At 44.1% G+C, this 19,221-nt stretch overlaps 1 protein-coding gene and 2 pseudogenes across 10 annotated transcripts in view; 2 read left to right on the top strand and 1 right to left on the bottom strand.

Moving 5' to 3' along the window:
- TSEN2 (tRNA splicing endonuclease subunit 2) overlaps nucleotides 1-19,221 on the top strand; it is a 55,893-nt gene that overhangs the window by 11,122 nt on the left and 25,550 nt on the right. For 7 of the 10 annotated variants that reach the window (XR_010125696.1, XR_010125697.1, XM_054480361.2 and 4 more), the window contains 3 exons: nucleotides 1,047-1,083; nucleotides 8,265-8,787; nucleotides 10,149-10,226. Coding sequence is in view for 8 of the 10 variants with exons in the window: in XM_054480361.2 (XP_054336336.1) it covers nucleotides 1,047-1,083; nucleotides 8,265-8,787; nucleotides 10,149-10,226 (638 nt within the window). In the remaining 2 variants the exon portion in view is untranslated. The remainder of the gene's footprint in view (nucleotides 1-1,046; nucleotides 1,084-8,264; nucleotides 8,788-10,148; nucleotides 10,227-19,221) is intronic. The other 3 variants (XM_054480364.2, XM_054480365.2, XM_063661716.1) reach the window with 1 other exon arrangement.
- LOC129032699 (large ribosomal subunit protein uL29-like) lies at nucleotides 3,836-4,407 on the top strand (annotated as a pseudogene).
- Nucleotides 16,095-16,213, bottom strand: LOC129034476 (5S ribosomal RNA; annotated as a pseudogene).

Below are 19,221 nucleotides of genomic sequence, written 5' to 3'. Positions count from 1 at the left end.
TCCACCTGTCTCAGCCTCTCAAAAGTGCTGGGATTACAGGAATGAGCCACTGAGCCTGGCCATTTGAGTAACTTTATAGTGATTTGATTGTTCAACCTAATGGGATAGACTGTGTCAGTTACTTCTTGTCACAATAATGCTGCTTAGTAAACCACCCCAAAATGTATTGGTTTTAAGCAACAACCGTAGTAGTCACTAGGTGTGCAGTCTTGGTTGGGTGTGCTCACTTTCCTGTGGTGTTAAAGCTGAACATCATCTCTTCCAATCCTTTAATGCATGCAGAAGAGGCTGAGTTTGGGAAAAGAGAAGTAATTAGCCCAAAGGCAGAGTTAGGAAAAGATCAGGACGAAAACCCAGACCACTGGGTGACCTGATAAACATTTTGGTTGGAAAGACTCCTCCCATCTGATGCCCTGCTTATGCCTGGGGTACAGGCAAGTTACTACAACCAAAACCTAGGGATTCAGAAACAGCAGGAGCCCGCCTGTCAGAACTGCGCCCTCATCAGGCTGGTTTTCAAAATAACTTGAGGTCAAGCCAGTTTGAGATTCTGCACAGGGAGCTAGAGCTGGAGCCCTGAACTCCCAAATCCACGCCCAAAACCAACACTGCAATCAAGTTCACTTTTCCAGCCCTTTTGATATACACTTGTAAGGAGCTTTCAGTGAAGAGGGAAGAATGGAGATGAAGCGCATACCTCTAGGGCCTCAGCATTCTCATTTGGAAGTTGGAATGAGCATTCAGCCGTGGCAGGGAGGTTTCCTCGCGTGCTGTTGCTGCTTAGCTGGAGCCCTGAGTTGAGAAGGATTCTGAGGTCCCCTCTAAGCCCAGCAAGACTGATGTGATTGATGGGCAGCACCTGCCAAGGGTATGGGTTCAGGGAAGGATGGCATAGAAAGCATGTTTTTGCCATTGCTGACGAGACAGTATTAACTTTCTAGGTGTGTGATTTTGTGAATCTTAAAATTCGCAGTCTTTCCTAGATTTTTAGTGTTGTTCCCCTTATGGGAAATTTGCCTGAAACTAATAGAACTTCTTTGTTCCAGATATGAAGACAAACATGCCTATCATCACATCAAAGAGGTAAGTCATAATGAACTTTGGCTTCTGTCAAAATGATGGTTTAAGTCAGATGTTTTTAGGTAGTCTTGTCACATGTAGCAGTCCAGTCTACACCTTTTTTTCCTTTCTCTTTTTGGTAGTAAATGTATCCTTGAAAATTATGTCTGAATTTAATGTGGATCAAATCATTTTTGAAATGCCTTACATGAGTTTATGGTTTGTTTAAATACTGTTTTGCCAGTTGAATTCTTTCCAAATTATGAATAACTATCCTGTAATAGCTATGTTATTAAGTCCTCATATTCTTGGGCCTAGATTTTGAACCAGCCTTCTGCCCTGTGGGCACAGATGGTCCTTTCCCCCTTCCTCCAGCTACACTGTAGGGTCAGAGAAAGAGGCTTTCACAGAGGCCCTTCCTCATTTAATCCTAGACATTTCCAGAACATTTCTCCCTGACTCCCCAAACACACACATATGGCCTGGCTGATTCCTGCATGTCCTCGATCCTGCTCATGCATGACCTCTGCTGGGTTTCTCTCCTTACCACCGTCCCCTCCTCTGTCCTGGGTGCTGCTCCTCTGGCCCCCACAGTCCTCTTTAGCATGCTGCACTCTCCTCATGTGTCATACATGGGTTCAGACTGTCAGTGCTTGGAGAGCAGAGATCAGGCCCTTCTCCTCTCTGCAGCTCCACACTTTGTGGTCCGTTGGTGAGATTGTTGACTGTCTCCATCCATCCCAGACCTCCTTGTCCCTGTGGTACAGTACAGCTCTTCCATGAAACCTTATAAAACTTCTCCCCAGTGATTGTGTTCATCTTGCTTCTGGCGTATACGCGCAAAATCCAGCAGCTCCTTTTTGGTTACATGCCTGGCAACCCCATAGCCAGCGGGGTGGCAAGGAGTGGTGGCACCAGAGAGATCTCAATGGCTGTTCTGCCTGTAATCTCAGGCTGGGGTCAGGAGTGGGATTCTGGTGTGTGGGAGGGACCTGCTAAGAACCTGGCAGAGCCCCCAGCCTTGGAGGAGCTATAGTGCAGACAGGTTGCCACAACAGAAACCTAGGGATCAGAAATAGCAGGAGCTCGCCCATCAGAACTGCATCCTGGCTAGGCTGGCCTCAGCATGACATAAGGTCAAGCCAGCTTGCCAGCGTAGAGGTTCTGCACAGGGAGAGGGCTACCTCCCTAAAGGGCATCTCTTTAGGAGCACTACAGTATCCCAGGAAGTTTCATTGACCCTTGTATTCATTTCTTAGGGCTGCCATAACAAAGTACCACAGACTCAATGGCTTAAAACAACAGAAATTTATTCTCATGGTTTTGGACACCAGAATTCCAAACTCAAGGTGTCAGCAGGGCCACAGTCCCTCGGAAGGCTCTGGGAGAGCATCCTTCCTTGCCTGCCTTCACTTCTGCTGGCTTCTGGCACCCCTTGGCATTCCTTAGCTTGCAGATGCATCACTCTAATCTCTGCCTCTGTGGTCACGTGGCATTCTCCCTTGTGTGTTTCTGTGTGTCTTTGTCCAAATTTTCCTCTTTTTTTTTTTAGCATTAAAAAAATTGATACATAATAGATGTATGTATTTTCAGGGTACGGGTACATGTGCTATTTTGCCTCTTTTAAGGACGCCAGTCACTATGTCCTTACATCAAACTGATTCCATCTGCAAAGACTCTGTTTCCAGATAAAGTCATATTCGCAGGTACTGGGGCGCGTAATCTGGGAGGTGTATGTTGTCCTAGTACTCCTCAGTCAAGGCCCCGCAGTTACGGAGTTGCACTGAGAAGTGAAAGTGATAAACTATTCACTAATAAGCAGGCCTGGTATGAACTCAATCTGCATTCAGATATATCTCTCTTCCCTCCTCAATTCTCTTGATATACCTTATTGTGTTATCACCTTAGTTGATTTTTCCTTCAATTCTCCTCTAGTCTAACTGACAGATTCTCATTTTTTAATCCCTTTGCCATACTTTGATCACTTTCATAGACTTCACGAATCCTGCATCTTTTTTGCAAGATTTAAATGTTCAATTTGCCGTGAATTTGCATTGAATTTACATTAACATAACAAAGGACAACGTGACATAGACTCAACACATAGTGACAGTGCAGGAATGTTGCTTGAAGGGGGTATGCTTGTGGGGATTAATTTTTTATAAGAAATTTTCAGATTACAACTCATTTCCCTGTGTGAACCTAAGGATGTTTAAAGATGTTACCAGCACAGTTCTATCAGCAAGCTACATATGTCCCCCAACCAAAACCAATACTTGATTTATTATTTGTTCACAACACTTGGAATCACAATCTAAATTTAGCTAAATGTAAGAAAAATGGATTCATGTTCATATTTTTAGATTAATTTTTCAATTTAAATACTTGTCATAATAGTTGTTTATATTTTTTGTAGAGACAGGGTCTCGCTCTGTTGCCCAGGCTGGTCTTGGGCTCCTGGGCTCAAGTGATCCTCCTACCTCAGCCTCCCAAAGCACCAGGATTACAGGTGTGAGCCACTGCACCTGGCCATAATTGTTTCTTTACTGGTGCCTCTGAAATTCTGATTTCTGTTTCAAGTGGATTCACTCACATTGGCCTTTTTCCAACAATAGTCGTCCTTGGGTGAAGAGCACCTTCTGCGTAACTCTTTCTGAAGGTAAGTGTCAGGACCCTTCTGTGATGCCTTTGGGGAACTGACACTGGTAGGGGTATGTCCCTGAAGGACCAGCCCTGATGGCCTTGCTGGTCGCCCACCCCATTGTGGTCCTTTATTCAGCCAGAATTCAGTATGTGTCAGGCATTGGGTAGGTGCTGGGGACTTGGGCGAGGAAAAGCCCCTGCCTACTTCCTCTTTCCCTCGGAGCGGGCGGCAGCGGCAGCGGCAGCATCGGCGGCCTGTGCAGCAATGGCCAAGATCAAGGCTCGAGAGCTTCGTGGGAAGAAGAAGGAGGAGCTGCTGAAACAGCTGGACGACCTGAAGGTGGAGCTGTCCCAGCTGCACGTCCCCAAAGTGGCAGGTGGTGCGGCCTCCAAGCTTTCTAAGATCCGAGTCGTCCGGAAATCCATTGCCCGTGTTCTCACAGTTATTAACCAGACTCAGAAAACCTCAGGAAATTCTACAAGGGCAAGAAGTACAAGCCCCTGGACCTGCGGCCTAAGAAGACACTCACCATGCGCCGTCGGCTCAACAAGCACGAGGAGAACCTGAAGACCAAGAAGCAGCAGCGGAAGGAGTGGCTGTACCCGCTGCGGAAGTACGCGGTCAAGGCCTGAGGGGCGCATTGTCAATAAAGCACAGCTGGCTGAGAGAAAAAAAAAAAAAAAAAGCGAGGAAAAGACCTAGTCCCCGTTCTTGAGGAATTTACAGTCTAGTGAGAGGAAGAGAAGTGAACAGTTGTGTTGTCCTGTAGTCGGCGTTGTGGTAGAGATACCATCACCATTATAGCCAACAGGTGCTGACTGCTCAGTGCCAATCCCAGTCTCTGAGCTTGCCTGCGTTACCTCCTTTCATCTTCTCAAGAAACCTTCGAGGGTAGGTACTAGAGATGTTTCCGTTTCATAGATGGGGACTCAGGTGAGGCTTCAGTAGCTCGCCCAAGATTACGTGGGCTCAGTGCCAGAGCCTGGGAGGCATTGATATGGGTGTGTGCACCAGCACTCCCTGAGCACCTTCCAGTGCTAAGTATCGTGCCAGTGATGGGCCTGTGTGTCATCTCAGGTCCTCACATCACTCCCATGAGGTGGGTCCCATTCTTACCCATCTTCCACAAGTGGAAGAACTGAACACAGGGAAGTGAAGCTCCTTGCTCAGGGTCAGTATGTGAACTTAGGCGCTGTGGCCCCAGAACCTGTGTGCACTAACCACTCTAAAGCACTCTGCTGTGCACTTCCAGTGATAAATGGGCATTCATCGGTACAACAATAGGGAACAGTGCCCTGTGCAAATAGGAGAGATGTGTGTTCAAGGGTGCAGAAACATGAGAAGCTGTGGCATGTTCTGATGGGCACGTCCTGTGTCCTTGCGGTCCTGGATGGTGCTGCTTTCCCCAGTCCTGTCACTGCTTCCAGTCGTGGCTGCTGCCTCATTCTTCTGCCACGCTCCCCCTTACGCTTTCTGCTTTTTACTTTTCATTTCTCTTCCTGCAACTGCTCCAGCATCTGGGATTGATGGCAACAGGACTTGGCTTTTTAAGGTGTTGCCAGCCAGCTAGAGGACGCCTTCAGCTCTGACCCATGTGTCGTTGTCTTAGTCATTTGTTTGTGTGGCTCCTTTCATCATGTCTGACTTGGAGGCTTTCTTCTACATGCTCTTCGAGCCTCAGTCTCCTTTGACCTTTCATAGCAATCCTCTGAGACCCTGAAAAGGGAACACAGGTATGGCCTGGTTCTGGTGTGTGGCAGAAGAGCACAGAGGTAGAGGTGCTAAGTGGCTGAGCTCAGAGCCACACAGAAGAGCCAACTCCAGGACCTAGACCTCCAGAGGCTGCGTTCATCCCCACACTGCTGCCTCTGTTCTCAACAGCAAATGAAGACATTTCCATTCATGAACATCTTTTTTAATATACCGTATGTTGAGTCTGCTTTATTTTTCAAGCCACTCCTAAAAACTCCACAATGATATAGTAGTATTGATTGAGCACTTCTTATGGGCTATGCACTTTACATGTCTTATTTAGTCCTTGCTGCAACCCCAGGAGGTAGGTGCTGTTATCCCTGGTTTGTAGATGGTCACTGAGCCTTAGAGAGGTGGGGTCATGTAGCTAGTATGAGAACGTGATGGAGCAAGGATTGGAACCCACATCTGCTTTGACTGCTCTGCTGCAAAGAGCAGAGCAGTGCCCTCTGTGTGCTCACTTCGTTCCAGATCTTCTGGTCAAAGGAGGAACTGTTGACCATTTAAATCAGTGGTTCTTTCACGTGTTTTGAGTCAAGGAATTTGGCAAAAGTTTTGGGTCCCTTCCCCAGAAAAATATATTTTCACAAAAATTTGTGTTCAAATAAAGGAAATTTATAGGCCCTGTAGAGCCAATTCTTTTGTTGATATGAAGAGCTAAGATTCTTTTTAGACCTCTCACATGAAAGTTCTTTTAAACGTATGCATAGGTGGCCATGTTCCAGGTGAGAAGACACCCTGCTGGTTGTGGCACAGCTATGTTCTTTTTGCTGGTTTTAAAAGTAATACATAACAAGATCCCTTTGAGGTGGTAGTGCTCATCTGCACATTTTATAGGTGGGAAAATTGAAGCACAGAGAAGTTAAGTAATTTGCATTGCCACATAGTTATAAGTAACAGGGCTGGACACAAAATGTGCCATACCAAAGTCACAGCGCCGTACTGTCTCTCAGGCATTAGGGTAGCCTTACCAGGTGTTAATCTTTAAGGTACGATTCCCAGCATATAGGGAGGCATCCCTGATGTTCATCCTCACGTGGGGTGAACAGGGTATGGACAGCTTCGGGATTCTTAGGAATCAGGGTTAAGCAACCACTAGTCTCTTTTTAGGTATAGCAGAAGCCAATGTCCTTGTTGAACTGTGTGAGATATGGCAGTTTATAAACTATGACAAATTTAGTCTTTTTTTTTTCTTTTGGAACATTTCACAAATTTGCTTGTCCTTGTGCAGGGGCCATTCTAAGTATATGTGCTGCCAAATCGAGCACTATTCAGTCTTCTTAACCAGGTAAAAGAAGGTGAAAAGTAAAATTACATCTGTCTTCTCACAAGCCATGTGTTGTCTTGGATGCCTTTCAGACTGATCACTGAAGGTCGAGGCAAAAAGCACTTGAGTTTCACAATGTCTTCGACCTTCTGATCAGATTTCCAACATCTGGTAGTTCTCACATCACATGAACACATCCCAGCAGCCTAGGCATGGACGCTTTGCCCTATTGTTTTGCCTATAATTTTTTGTAACTTGGGAAGTGTTTTGTAACTTGGATGTTAGCTTCAAGTTTTAGAAACTTAACATGAATTTTATCATTAAAATCTACTGTGAAAAGTATTGTGAGGAAAAGGGCCATTTCTGTTAGAATATTTGGATTAATCTACATAAGCCAAATCATTTCTCTCCTTACCCTGTGAAGAGGTTAGTGGGCACTGTGATGAATATTTGTTGAAATTCTCATTTTGCTTTCCAATACTAAACAAGTTATTTGTATTATGAATGGCATATCTATCTGAAAACGTTATGAGATCCAAAATTGAAAATAATACAAAACAAGCTGAGGGCAGTGGCTTACACCTGTAATCCCAGCACTTTGGGAGGCCAAGGTGGGTGGATCACTTGAGGTCAGGAGTTTGAGACCAGCCTGGCCAACATGGTGAAACCCCGTCTCTACCAAAAATATAAAAAATTAGCTGGGGGTGGTGGCGCGAGCCTGTCATCCTAGCTACTCGGGAGGCTGAGGCAGAAGAATCGCTTGAACCCGGGAGGCAGAGGTTGCAGACGAAATCGTGCCACTGCACTCCAGCCTGGGTGACAGAGCGAGACTCCATCTCAAAAAATAATAACAATAATACAAAAAAAAAAATCTTGATAAAGGATGGCCATTTTTTTGTTTATTTACCTAAATCACTTAATCTACCAGTTTTAAATTAGATAAATTTGCATAGTTTGTTAAACTGGGGGTTTTTTGTTTTTTGTTTTTTTTTTTTCAAATAAAGCAAATAAAATGAAACTATATTGTAAAAACAAAGAAACAAGAAGTAACATATGCTTGTTACCCAACACTTAGAAAATGCAGAGGCCGGACGTGGTGGCTCACACCTGTAATCCCAGCACTTTGGGAGGCCAAGGTGGGCGGATCATAAGGTCAGGAGATCGAGACCATCCTGGCCAACATAGTGAAACCCCATCTCTACTAAAAATACAAAAATTAGCCAGGCATGGTAGTGGGTGCCTGTAGTCCCAGCTACTTGGGAGGCTGAGGCACGAGAATCGCTTGAACCCAGGAGGCAGAGGTTGCAGTGAACTGAGATCACACCACTGCACTCCAGCCTGGCAACAGAGCAAGACTCTGTCTCAAAAAAAAAAAAAAAAATAGGAAAGTATAAAGAAGAAAAATATTTATCTGTAATTGACCATTCACTAATACTGCTGTAAACATTTTGGTGTGTCACCTTCCAGTCTGTTTTATGTGCTTTGTTGTTCTTTCAGTTTTGAAATTCAAGTGCTGTTTCTAACAGTATTTCTGTCTTGCAGGTATCAGCGTAGTGTTGAGCGGGCAGCAGAGCTGATGTGTAGACAGGGGCAGGATGAGAGTACAGTGCGCAGAATCCTCAAGGATTACACGAAACCGCTTGAGCATCCTCCCGTGAAAAGGAATGAAGAGGCTCAAGTGCATGACGAGCTTAACTCTGGAATGGTTTCCAACATGGAAGGCACAGCAGGGGGAGTGAGACCTTCTGTGGTAAACGGGGACTCTGGAAAGTCAGGTGGTATGGGTGATCCCAGTGAACCATTCGGCTGCCTGCAGGAGGGCTCTGGCTGCGACCCAACAACAGATGGCTTTGAGAAAAGTATGGGAGAGGACGCCTCACTTCTGCCCCAAGTCTGTTGCTGCAAACAAGATGCTCTCATCCTTCAGTGTGGCCCTCATCATGAAGACAGCAGCCAGCATGTCGGCCTCCTGCATGCTGGGGACAGAGGGCCTGACCATGAGTACGTGCTGGTCGAGGAAGCGCAGTGTGCCGTGAGTGAGAGGGAGCATGTCCCAAATGAGGAAGTAAGTAGAAGAAAATCGCTTCCTCCAAAGCCATCTGTTCCTGGAGATGTTGGCTAATAGGGATGTCTTTTGCCTGCAGCTGGTAGCTGGCCTGTTGTAAGGTCCAAGGGAAGCAGCAGGCTCTGGGCCACAGCAGCTGTGAGGGCCATTTCAACTAAAACCCCAAAGTTGGTGAATAACTTTTTAAAAATTTGTAAATTAAGACAAGGCCAATGGTATTCTCTCCTTTATTTGGGAGAAAACAAAATGCGGTGATAATTACACCTGATCTTGAGTATAGCTGAGAGAGAAGGGCTCATGTGTGGAAGTCAGCCGTCTCAAGAAAAGCCTAGAGAGGCTGGGTAAGAGCTACGTCATTAAGGGACTTGCTGTTAGAGTTACCCTAGAGCTGTCTGGAATCGCTAAAAATTAGAAACAGTCTAATGGCTAAGTGGGATATGAGATACCCATTCAAAGAAATATCATGTAGACTTAGAATGAGGTTTATGAAGTCATATTAAGAACATAGGAGCCAGGTGCAGTGGCTCACACCTGTAATCCCAGCACTTTGGGAGGACGAGGCAGGAGGATCACTTGAGGCCAGGAGCTCAAGACCAGCCAGGGCAATATAGCAAGACCTCATTTCTACTAAAAATAAAAATAGATTGCTGGGTGTGGTGGTACATGCCAGTAGTCCCAGCTACTCAAGAGGCTAAGGTGGGAGGATTGCTTGAGCCTGGGAGATCAAGGCTGGGCAACAGTGAGACCCGGTCTCAAAAAAACAAAAACATAGGCACATGCTTATTAGGTACAATTGGGTGAAAAAAGCAACACGTAAAATAAAATTCACCAACAAAATGATTACAACTGCAGGAAAAATTCACAGAGGAAAAAGGAAATAAACGAGAATCTTCATAGTAAAATTAAAACTTCCTTTTTCACACAAGTAATAAAAAAGCACTTCTTGGCCAAGCGTGGTGCCTCACACTTGTAATCAACACTTTGGGAGGCTGAAGCGGGAGGGTTGCTTGAGGCCAGGAGTTCAAGACCAGCCTGGGCAACTCTGTCTCTACAAAAAATTAGCCAGGCATGGTGGCACACGCCTGTAGTCCCAGCTACTGGGAAGGCTGAGGCAGAAGAATTGCTTGAGTCTAAGAATATGAGGTCGCAGTGAGCTGTGATCACACCACTGCACTCCAGCCTGAGCAGTAGAGCAAGAGTCTGTCTCAAAAGAATTTTGTTTTAATCATTTTTTAATAATATTAACACAATAGAATGTGAATCCTGAGAATTTGTAAGAAAAATGTTCATTTTAAAATACATTCTCTATGATATGTAGTGCTTGCATTTGTTCTGTGTATATTGTATTTCTTTCTCTTTAGTTGGTGCAAAGAAACAGATTAATATGCAGAAGAAATCCCTATAGGATCTTTGAGTATTTGCAACTCAGCCTAGAAGAGGTATGTTTTCAACATATTGTCATTTCAGCCATCGGTCTCTGGGCCTGAACTACACTATATCTGAACCTACCTCACAGTGTAGTTCTGTATGTAATTCAATTGTTGAATATTGTAATTCAGTATTGAAATCACTATGGGTAGCTCCCAAGTAGGCCTGCCCAAATTTCACTCCTCAGCCTTTATTTCATCAGTTCTAAGATATGTGTTTGCAGTCATTCCGCAGAATATTCGAGGGGTTTTTCTGAGTACTCCTTTTCTTGTTAAGATTTTAGATTGTTAGGCCGGGCGTGGGGGCTCACACCTGTAATCCCAGCACTCTGGGAGGCTGAGGCAGGCAGGTCACCTGAGGTGATCCGAGACCAGGAGTTCGAGACCAGCCTGGCCAACATGGTAAAACCCTGTCTCTACCAAAAATACAAAAATTCGCCAGACGTGGTGGCTCATGCCTGTAATCCCAACTACTCAGGAGACTGAGGCAGGAGAATTGCTTGAACCCGGGAGGTGGAGGTTGCAGTGAGCCAAGATCGTGCCATTGCACTCCAGCCTGGGTGACAGAGTGAAACTCCGTCTCAAGAAAAAAAAAAAAAGGTTTTATATTGATGGCTTGGTGTGATGGCTCATGCCTGTAGTCCAGCCACTTGCGTGGCTGACGTGGGAGGATTGCTTGAGCCCAGGAGGTCGCGTCTGCAGTGAGCCATGATTGCACTACTGCGCTCCAGTTTGGGCGACAGAGTGAGACTCTGTGTCAAACAAAAAAAAAGAATAAAAAGATTTCAGATTGTTAACAGATGCTGACTGGTGATGCCGGGGGTAGGGGGGTGGAAAGAAGAAAATAATGGATTTCGGATTGGCTGAATATTTTGTTACTAATTTTCACTAGCTTTTTCAAAAATACTATAATTCATATACCATACAATTTATCCACTTAAAGAGTACAAGTCACTATTGTTTGGTATATTCATGGAGTCTCTACTTTTCATATACTGTGCTACATGATTCAGATCATGTAGTGACTGCTAATTAAGTAAATGGATTTATTTCCTTCTGCAGGATCCCTCTACTTAATGCAGTAGCTACATTCTTGAAAGTTAGCTTGGGCCTGGTGCCATGGCTCACACCTGTAATCCCACTACTCTGGGAGGCCAAGGCAGGCAGATAGCTTGAGCCCAGGAGTTTAAGGTCAGCCTAAGCAATACGGCAAAACCCCATCCCTACAAAAAATACAAAAATTAGCCAGGTGTGGCGGTGCATGCCTGTAGTCTCAACTACTTGGGTGGCTGAGGTGGGAGGGTTGCTTGAGCCTGGGAGGTCGAGGCTTTAATGAACCGAGATCATGCCACTGCACAAGTGAGATCCTGCTTCAAAAAAAAAAAGTGGCTAAAAGTGGCCTTCCATAAACTGCATCATATTGTCCCAGTGACCTGGAGTTTCTCTAACCTGTGGTCACTTTATGCTCAGACCCTCTTTTCTTGCTTATGTTGATAGTGCACACAGAAATGTCTTTTCTGCCTTTGAAGATAGGACCCCTTCTTGGGCTCCCCTCTCCTCCAGGAGTTCTGTGATTGCTTTCTTTGATAGTTCCTGCAGCGTCCAGTGTGGTTCTTGGCATACAGGTAGGTCCCAGGAAGTGCTATGGAACACATCCATGTTGGTAATTTTATAGCTGAGACCACAGGAAAGTAATTTTGGGGACCGGGCGCCGTGGCTCACACCTGTAATCCCAGCACTTTGGGAGGCCGAGGCGGGCGGATCATGAGGTCAGGAGATTGAGATCCTGGCTAACACGGTGAAACCCCATCTCTACTAAGAATACAAAAATTAGCCGGGTGTGGTGGCACGCATCTGTAATCCCAGCTACTCAGGAGGCTGAGGCAGGAGAATCGCTTGAACCCGGGAGGCGGGGGTTGCGGTGAGCCGAGATTGCACCACTGCACTGCAGCCTAGGTGACAGAGTAAGACTCCGTCTCTAAAATAAAATAAATAAACAGTTCAAAATTCCTTTTCTCGGTTGCACCAGCCACGTTTCAAACACTGAACAGCCATGTGGCCACTGGCTACTGTATTGGACAGCACATGCGTAGGCATTCCCAGCATTGTGGAGCGCTTTACTAGACAGCCCATGTGTACCCGTTCTTTAGATGTTTGACCTCTCAGAACCTCAGATTTCTTCTCTGTAAAGTGAGGGCTATGTAACATCTTGTTCATAGGATGTTCTGGAAATTAAATAGTACATGGAATTGGGTGAGGACAGTACCTGATAATATAGTAAATGCTCAATAAATGTTAGTGCCTGCTATTTTTGTCATTATTAAGTTACTTGTAAAAGCTAATTAGCAGCTAGTTGGAACCTTCTTTTTGACAATCACAAAAATGCCCATTGGGTACACACTATGTGCCAGGCATTGGGCTAAGTGCTACCAATACTGAAATAAGTAGAACGTGACTTCGGTCTTAAAGATAGCCCAGAAATCATTAAAGTTCAGTGTGATAAGCATAGTGTGGCATATGGATCTTGTCAATATCGCTCTTCGTGTTTCCTTGGGCCCAATGCCTGACATCTATTAGGTGCGTAATAATATTTGTTAAATGAATGAATGTACAAGATAGGGAATTTGCGCAGAAGCTGATGGAGACCATCGAGCAGGGCTGAGGTGGAAAGCCTTTGTAGTCATGATAGCTGAGGTTAGTAAAGGATAAATGGGGCTTGCCACATGGACACAGGGTAGCAAAGGCTCTTCCAGATAGCTCAGCCAAAACAAACGCCAGATTGGGGAGGGTGTGTCCATGAGTCAGGGTCTGGCCTGATCCTGGGGCAGCAGGGCACTGCAGGGGATTCCGCAGGGGAGTGGCAGTGACCAGAGCTAGCATCAGTATGAAGGGTGGGCTGGAGGCCTGGCGTGGGAGGTGGCAACTGTAGGCAAAGGGTATTCGGTGTCAGATGCTGGAAGTTCAGCCGCACTGTTCAGTTGACCAGCTGCTGTCTTTTATTGACAAATTTTTTAAAGGCTGCTGCTGCCTGCTGCCTCCTTTTGAACACTCCCTGATGAAAGGCAAGAGTAACAGGAGACAGGAGATGAGGTTACTCTGCCTTCTTAGAAACTGCATGGCACCTGAGAACATTTCAGAGATGTGTTCCAGAAGTTTTCAGGGAGCATACCGTTAAACCTAGCTCTACTTGTCTTTCTGTTTTGGCAGATTTCTTTTGAATGAATCACCCATGTTTGGTGTACTGCCTGTACCCGCTGAGTGTTTCTGTGAATGTCAGTCAGGAACGCAGGCAGAATGGGGCCTCACCCTTGCTGTGGTGATTCACGACAGCTCTCTTAAGGGACTCAGAGTGGTAATACAGAGCTGACTTAGAAGTCTGCTCAGCACTGACATGGGAAGCTTTTGGTCTGCAACCTACCACAGATGTAGACATGCAGCCTTGTAGGAGTGTTTTCATGCCTTTGCCTTGACTCATTCAGAACAGAGATTTGGAAATTTTCATAGAGTAATTGAAGAGCTATAAACTATATTTACCTCAGTTATTTTTGAGTAGTTATTTCTGAAGAGTTCTGTCTCCATCCATCTTCTGCATCCTTCAGTGGACACGCACACACGCAAACACTCAAATGCTTTGCTCTTTAAATTTTTTATTTTTATATTTTTTAGAAACAGGGTTTCTCTCTGTTGCCCAGGCTGGATTGCAGTGGCACCATCGTAGCTCACTGAAGCCTCATACTCCTGAGCTCAAGGTATCCCACCACCTCAGCCTCCTGAGTACCTAGAACTACAGGTGCATGCCACACCATGTCTGGCTAATTTTTTAATCAAATACTTTTTAATTAGCAAGATACAGTGAAAAATAGATTGATTTGGGGGAGCGAATTTTTTTTAAAATCAAATGAAAGTTGATTTCACTGTAAATTAAAAGCAGTTGCATAATGCTGTCATAAAGTTAGGGCCGTCAACTTTTTTTTTTTTTTTTTTTTTTTTGAGACAAGGGCTCGCTCTGTCACCTAGGCTGCAGTGCAGTGGCATGATCTCAGCACACTGCAACCTCTGCCTCCTGGGTTCAAGTGATCCTACCACCTCAGCCTCCTGGTAGCTGGAACTGCAGGCACGCACCATCACACCCAGCTAATTTTTGTATTTTTAGTAGAGATGGAGTTTCACCATGTTGGTCAGGCTACTCTCGAACTCCTGGCCTCAAGTGATCTGCCCGTCTTGGCCTACCAAAGTGCTGGGATTACAGACATGAGCCACCACACCCTGCCAGGCAGTCAACTTTTGAAGGTTAAGGAGATTTAACGTTTATATTTCCCAAGTTCCAAAGTAGATGAGTTTAATTTTACCATCTCTGTGTGTGCCGTTGGGAAACTGATGGGAGGTGATTTAATAGGGGTGGTGCGGACCAGCTCACTCACTCCCAGCAAGATTCCCACCATGGCAGCACCCCAGTAGGGCCCTGCATTCCAGGTCTAATCCTTTGCTTGAGGGACTAAGAAGTTCGGATTTGTTAGAGCACAGAAAATGACTTGAGTTCTAGGAGCAGCATTCAGGCTGAGTGTGCTCACAAGAGCCTGGGGAATAAACTAGAATGTGAGTTTATTAACATCAGCAAAGGCCCCACCACCTGCCTTTCCATATTGACATGTTCTCTTCATGTAGAAAATTCAGATGCCGAAGGGTAATATAATTGGAAGGCTGCTTGGTGAGCACAGAGTCAGCCTGTGAGGAGTGAGCTGGATAATAAAAATGCTTAAGGATGTCAGGCTCATGTGTCCTTCTCCCCAAGGAGGTATAAGCGGTTTTTTACTTGATACTGAGATTCTAAGATTGTTGTATGTTTTTCCATTAATTATTTTACTTAATGTGGTAGCATTTATTCTTTTTCTTGAAAAGCCACCATTGAATTGAGGTATATCAAACAAAGAGCTGCTAACATCTAGACTGAAGGCAGTGTGGTACATGCATTGGTCTGCCACTGAACCCTTGGGTCGGAGTCCCATCCTGTGCGCAGTGCGAAGACCTTGCCACCGTCACCAGACTCCCCATTTGCTGAGTTTCCTCACTCACTCTGTGTCACATTCTTTAACTGTGTTGATATCATTCAGTTGTGGCTCTGAGTTTGTCAATGCATGTTGATTTCTTAGTCTAACTCCAGTTTTGGAGTCTACCTTACTGGTAACTTCTGTGTATTGTTTGTATATACTTATAAAGCTTTTAAAGTGCATGAGAAAATTTCTCTTTAATTAGAAAATAAAGAAAATAGTCCCCACACAGGAGGACTAGCTGGGAATGCTTGGAAACAAAGGGACAGACCAGGGTCGGGCGACAGCTCTCCTTGTGCCTGACAGCAGCAGTCTCAGTTGGATCTCGTTTACGCATCTTCTTGTGCCCGGCTCTTCCATTTTGTACCTCACCCGTTTTTTTCCACATTTCTTTTTCCTATTCTTAGTGTCCATAATATGGATTCCAAGTATCAGAATCTGGTGATTAGAATGTCTAAGATTCTTCCCTAGAATTTTGCGGTTATTTTTTTACTGCTACGTTGTTTGACTAGTCTCCCTCCCCTGCAATATGTCAGTGACTTTCCTTCTATCTAAACTTCTGAAAATTTTCCAGAGACTTCAACTGTGAGACAGTTTGGGTCCTTTCAGCAAGAATATATACTTACAGCAGAGCCTTTTGATTAAAGTTTGAAAAACTACTCTAATTTCTCTCTATAAATATATTTATATTCTGCTTATATACCCAGACACACAGGAAACTTCAGGTGAACTGCTTTGAGGATCGGGTTTTGTTTTAAAAGCCGTTGTGTGCTGGTGGGCAGGAGAGAAAAGAACTGCAGTTTTGCCGTTTGTTTCATTGATCCTTGTTTTAAGCCTACAGCACCCAGTATTCCCAGGCAGTCTCCCCTCCAAGTACTAACCAGGCCCAACACTGCTTAGCTTCTGAGATCACACAAGATCAGGCACATTCAGAGTAGCATGGCTGTAGGGCGTTACTCATTTTTAAAGTTCACTTGGAATCATTAGAGTAGCCAGAAAAAGAAAAGGAGATCTTACTGCAGCTGTTAATAAAACATAAAGTAACAATTAAAACAATATAGTCTTGGTATAGGAAAGGAAAGATTGGGCCACAGTCTACAAACAGACCCATTTATAGATGGGATTTCAGGGTACAATAAAAATAGCACTTCATATTAGTAAAGAAAAGATGCATGGTGTTGAGACAGCTGATTAGCCATTTGGAAAAAGACAAAGCTAAAATCCCATCTCCTAACATATACCAAAATAAATTTCAGGTCAATTAAAGATATAAAGGGAAATTTGAAATAGAAAACAAGGATAATTATGCTTTTTTTTTTTTTTTTTTTTTTGAGGCAGGGGCTCTCTCTGTCACGTAAGCTGCAGTGCAGTTGTACAATATTGGCTCACTGCAGCCTCAGTCTCCTGAGCCCAAGCAGTCCTCCCATCTCAGCCTCCTGAGTAGTTGGAACCACAGGCACATGCCACCACGCCCAGCTAATTTTTGTATTTTTGGTAGAGATGGGGTTTCGCCATGTTGTCCAGGCTCGTTTTGAACTCCTGGGCTCAAGTGATCCACCTGCCTTGGCCTCCCAAAGTGCTGGGATTACAGGTGTGAGCCACCCTGCCTAGGTTTTATATATTTTTGAGATATGGATAAGTACTTCTAAGAGGCCATAATATATAGATTTCATTACCTAGAGATTTAAAACTCTATGTTAAAGACAAAGGCAAAATTACAGGCAAAAGATGAAATGGGAAGAAAATATTTGCAGCATGCAGTATAACGCACAATAGACAGTGTTCTTGGCATTCCTCAGTTTCCTCAGATGTAATGTTCTCCTTCAGAGGAAGATAGTGAAGATTGAATGTAGTGTGATATGTGTAAAGTCTCTGTCCTGGAAGACACTTAGCAATGTATATTCCTCATTGTGTCCCCATCCCTCTTCAAGCTAGCCAACTTCCCTGGGTGGAGTGAAGACTTATAGCTTTAGTTCACAAAATGGCAGATATTTTTAAATGAATATATTTTCTGTAAATTTAAAATGGACTTCAATGCAATGTGTTTTATGGGCACTTTGGAGAAAGACGTGTGTGTGCTGAGGGAGGGCTAGCACTCACAAGAAAAAACACTTCTTGGAAATTGTGCTTTATTTTTGCTTGAATTGATGTAACAGCTAATGACATTCAGTGATGTATACACAACGACCAGCACAGTTCCTGGCACATGTAATAGGTGCTCATTTGGTTCCCGCCTTTATACTCCGCCTGGTAGCAGATACATACTCTGTCTCTAAATTGTTGATAATGATCACAAAATAGATCTTTTACTTAAATGGTGGAAGTATTACACAGTGACTAGGTCTTTCACACACACAGTGACTAGATCACATTAGTAGAATACACTTTTCTCCTGGTTAGGCACCTACAACTGTATTCACACGTGCCACATGGCATATTCCACATGCAACATCTTCCTTACCTCTGCTTTTAGCCAGTGACATTTTAACCCATACTTTTTGTGAACCGGTCATGGTGATGATTTAATGTTCAGTCTGTGTGAGTATTCATTTCAGGGATAATTAGATTGCCATGCCAGTTAGCTAATGTATTCCATTGTTTCATAGGGATCTGTTATTGAGATCTATTTTTCCATTACAACACTTGAGGGCCCTAACTACATTTAGCAGTATGATGTTAAAAACTATCATTAAACTTACCCTTCCATCTTATTAGTACTGTGAAAGTAAAACTTACTAAGGAGATTGCAGGGAATATGATTGTCAACCTCTACAGACCTCTCCAGTCTACTGATAATTTAATTTTAAATAAAACCAACTCAGTTGAATGAAGATCCCCTCCATCTGTAATAAGTGCCTAGTCGCATTTTGCATAGATGATCAAAGCCAATCACCATTTTAGGCCAATAAAAATGAGATATTGGTTTCATTCACTCTTGGGGAAATGTATGCTGGCTGATAATGAAAACACATCAGTTTTTGAAGAACTTACATTTTAGCAGATATCAAGAAAGAATCTCTTATTAGGCAAGGATGGGATTGAACTTTTTTTTCCAGGCTGTGCTATCCAGTTATTAGAAAGGGAAGAAAACTAAGGCCAGCTACGGTGGCTCATGCCTGTAATCTCAGTACTTTGGGAGGCCAAGGCAGGCAGATCACCTGAGGTCAGGAGTTCCAGAAAGGAGGAAAACTAAAATTAATTGAGCTTTTAGATGCTTTTCATAGCTTATTAAATATTTGTATGATTTCATCTTATTAAATATTTAGCTAAGAAAGCATTATTATCCCCATTGTATAGATGAGGCATGGAGAATTTAAGTGATACTTCCAAGGCCCTAGCTAACAATGACAATTTGAGCTCAGGTCTGTCAGATCTCAAACTTCAGTCTTTGTGTTACACTGTTCTGAACCAAGAAGTGCAAACTGTGGTAAAATGCAAGGGACTCAGCCATTTGAGGAAACAACTTTATCTTTTCCATTGCACCTTTTGGCTGGTAGTCCATCTGAAAAACAGCAGTATTCTGTATTAATAAGTAGTGAGTGATGGAAAGAGAAAAGGTCAAAATAAGATTGTGGGCCACTTGGCAGGGCTGTCAACAGCAGTGAAAGAGATGGAACGCAATGTTCACACTGAGAAGAGATGAACTGAGTGAGGTGCAGAGACCTGCTGTAGGGTGGCTCTGGCTGTTGTGGCCTAAGCCAAGGGCAGGATTGGGGATCTGTCTTTTTTGTCTTTCAACACAAGCATTGAACACCCAACATGTGCTAGACCCCCTTCTAGGCCAAGGGAACAGCAGGCAGTTTCTGTTCTGCCAGAGTTTACATTCTAGTTGGAGGAACACATGTAAGAGAAAGATTTTCACACAAAAGTAAGTGCTCTGGAGATGATCAGGGTGGGGGTTACTTAGACTTGGTGGCCAGGGAAGACCTCTCCGAGAAGTGACCTTTGAGTCTGGAGCA

This window comes from Pongo pygmaeus, chromosome 2, assembly GCF_028885625.2.
Source record: "Pongo pygmaeus isolate AG05252 chromosome 2, NHGRI_mPonPyg2-v2.0_pri, whole genome shotgun sequence".
NCBI classification, from domain to species: Eukaryota; Metazoa; Chordata; class Mammalia; order Primates; family Hominidae; genus Pongo; species Pongo pygmaeus.
The sequence above is the reverse complement of the archived record's forward strand: the minus strand, read 5'-3'. Positions and strand labels throughout refer to the sequence as shown.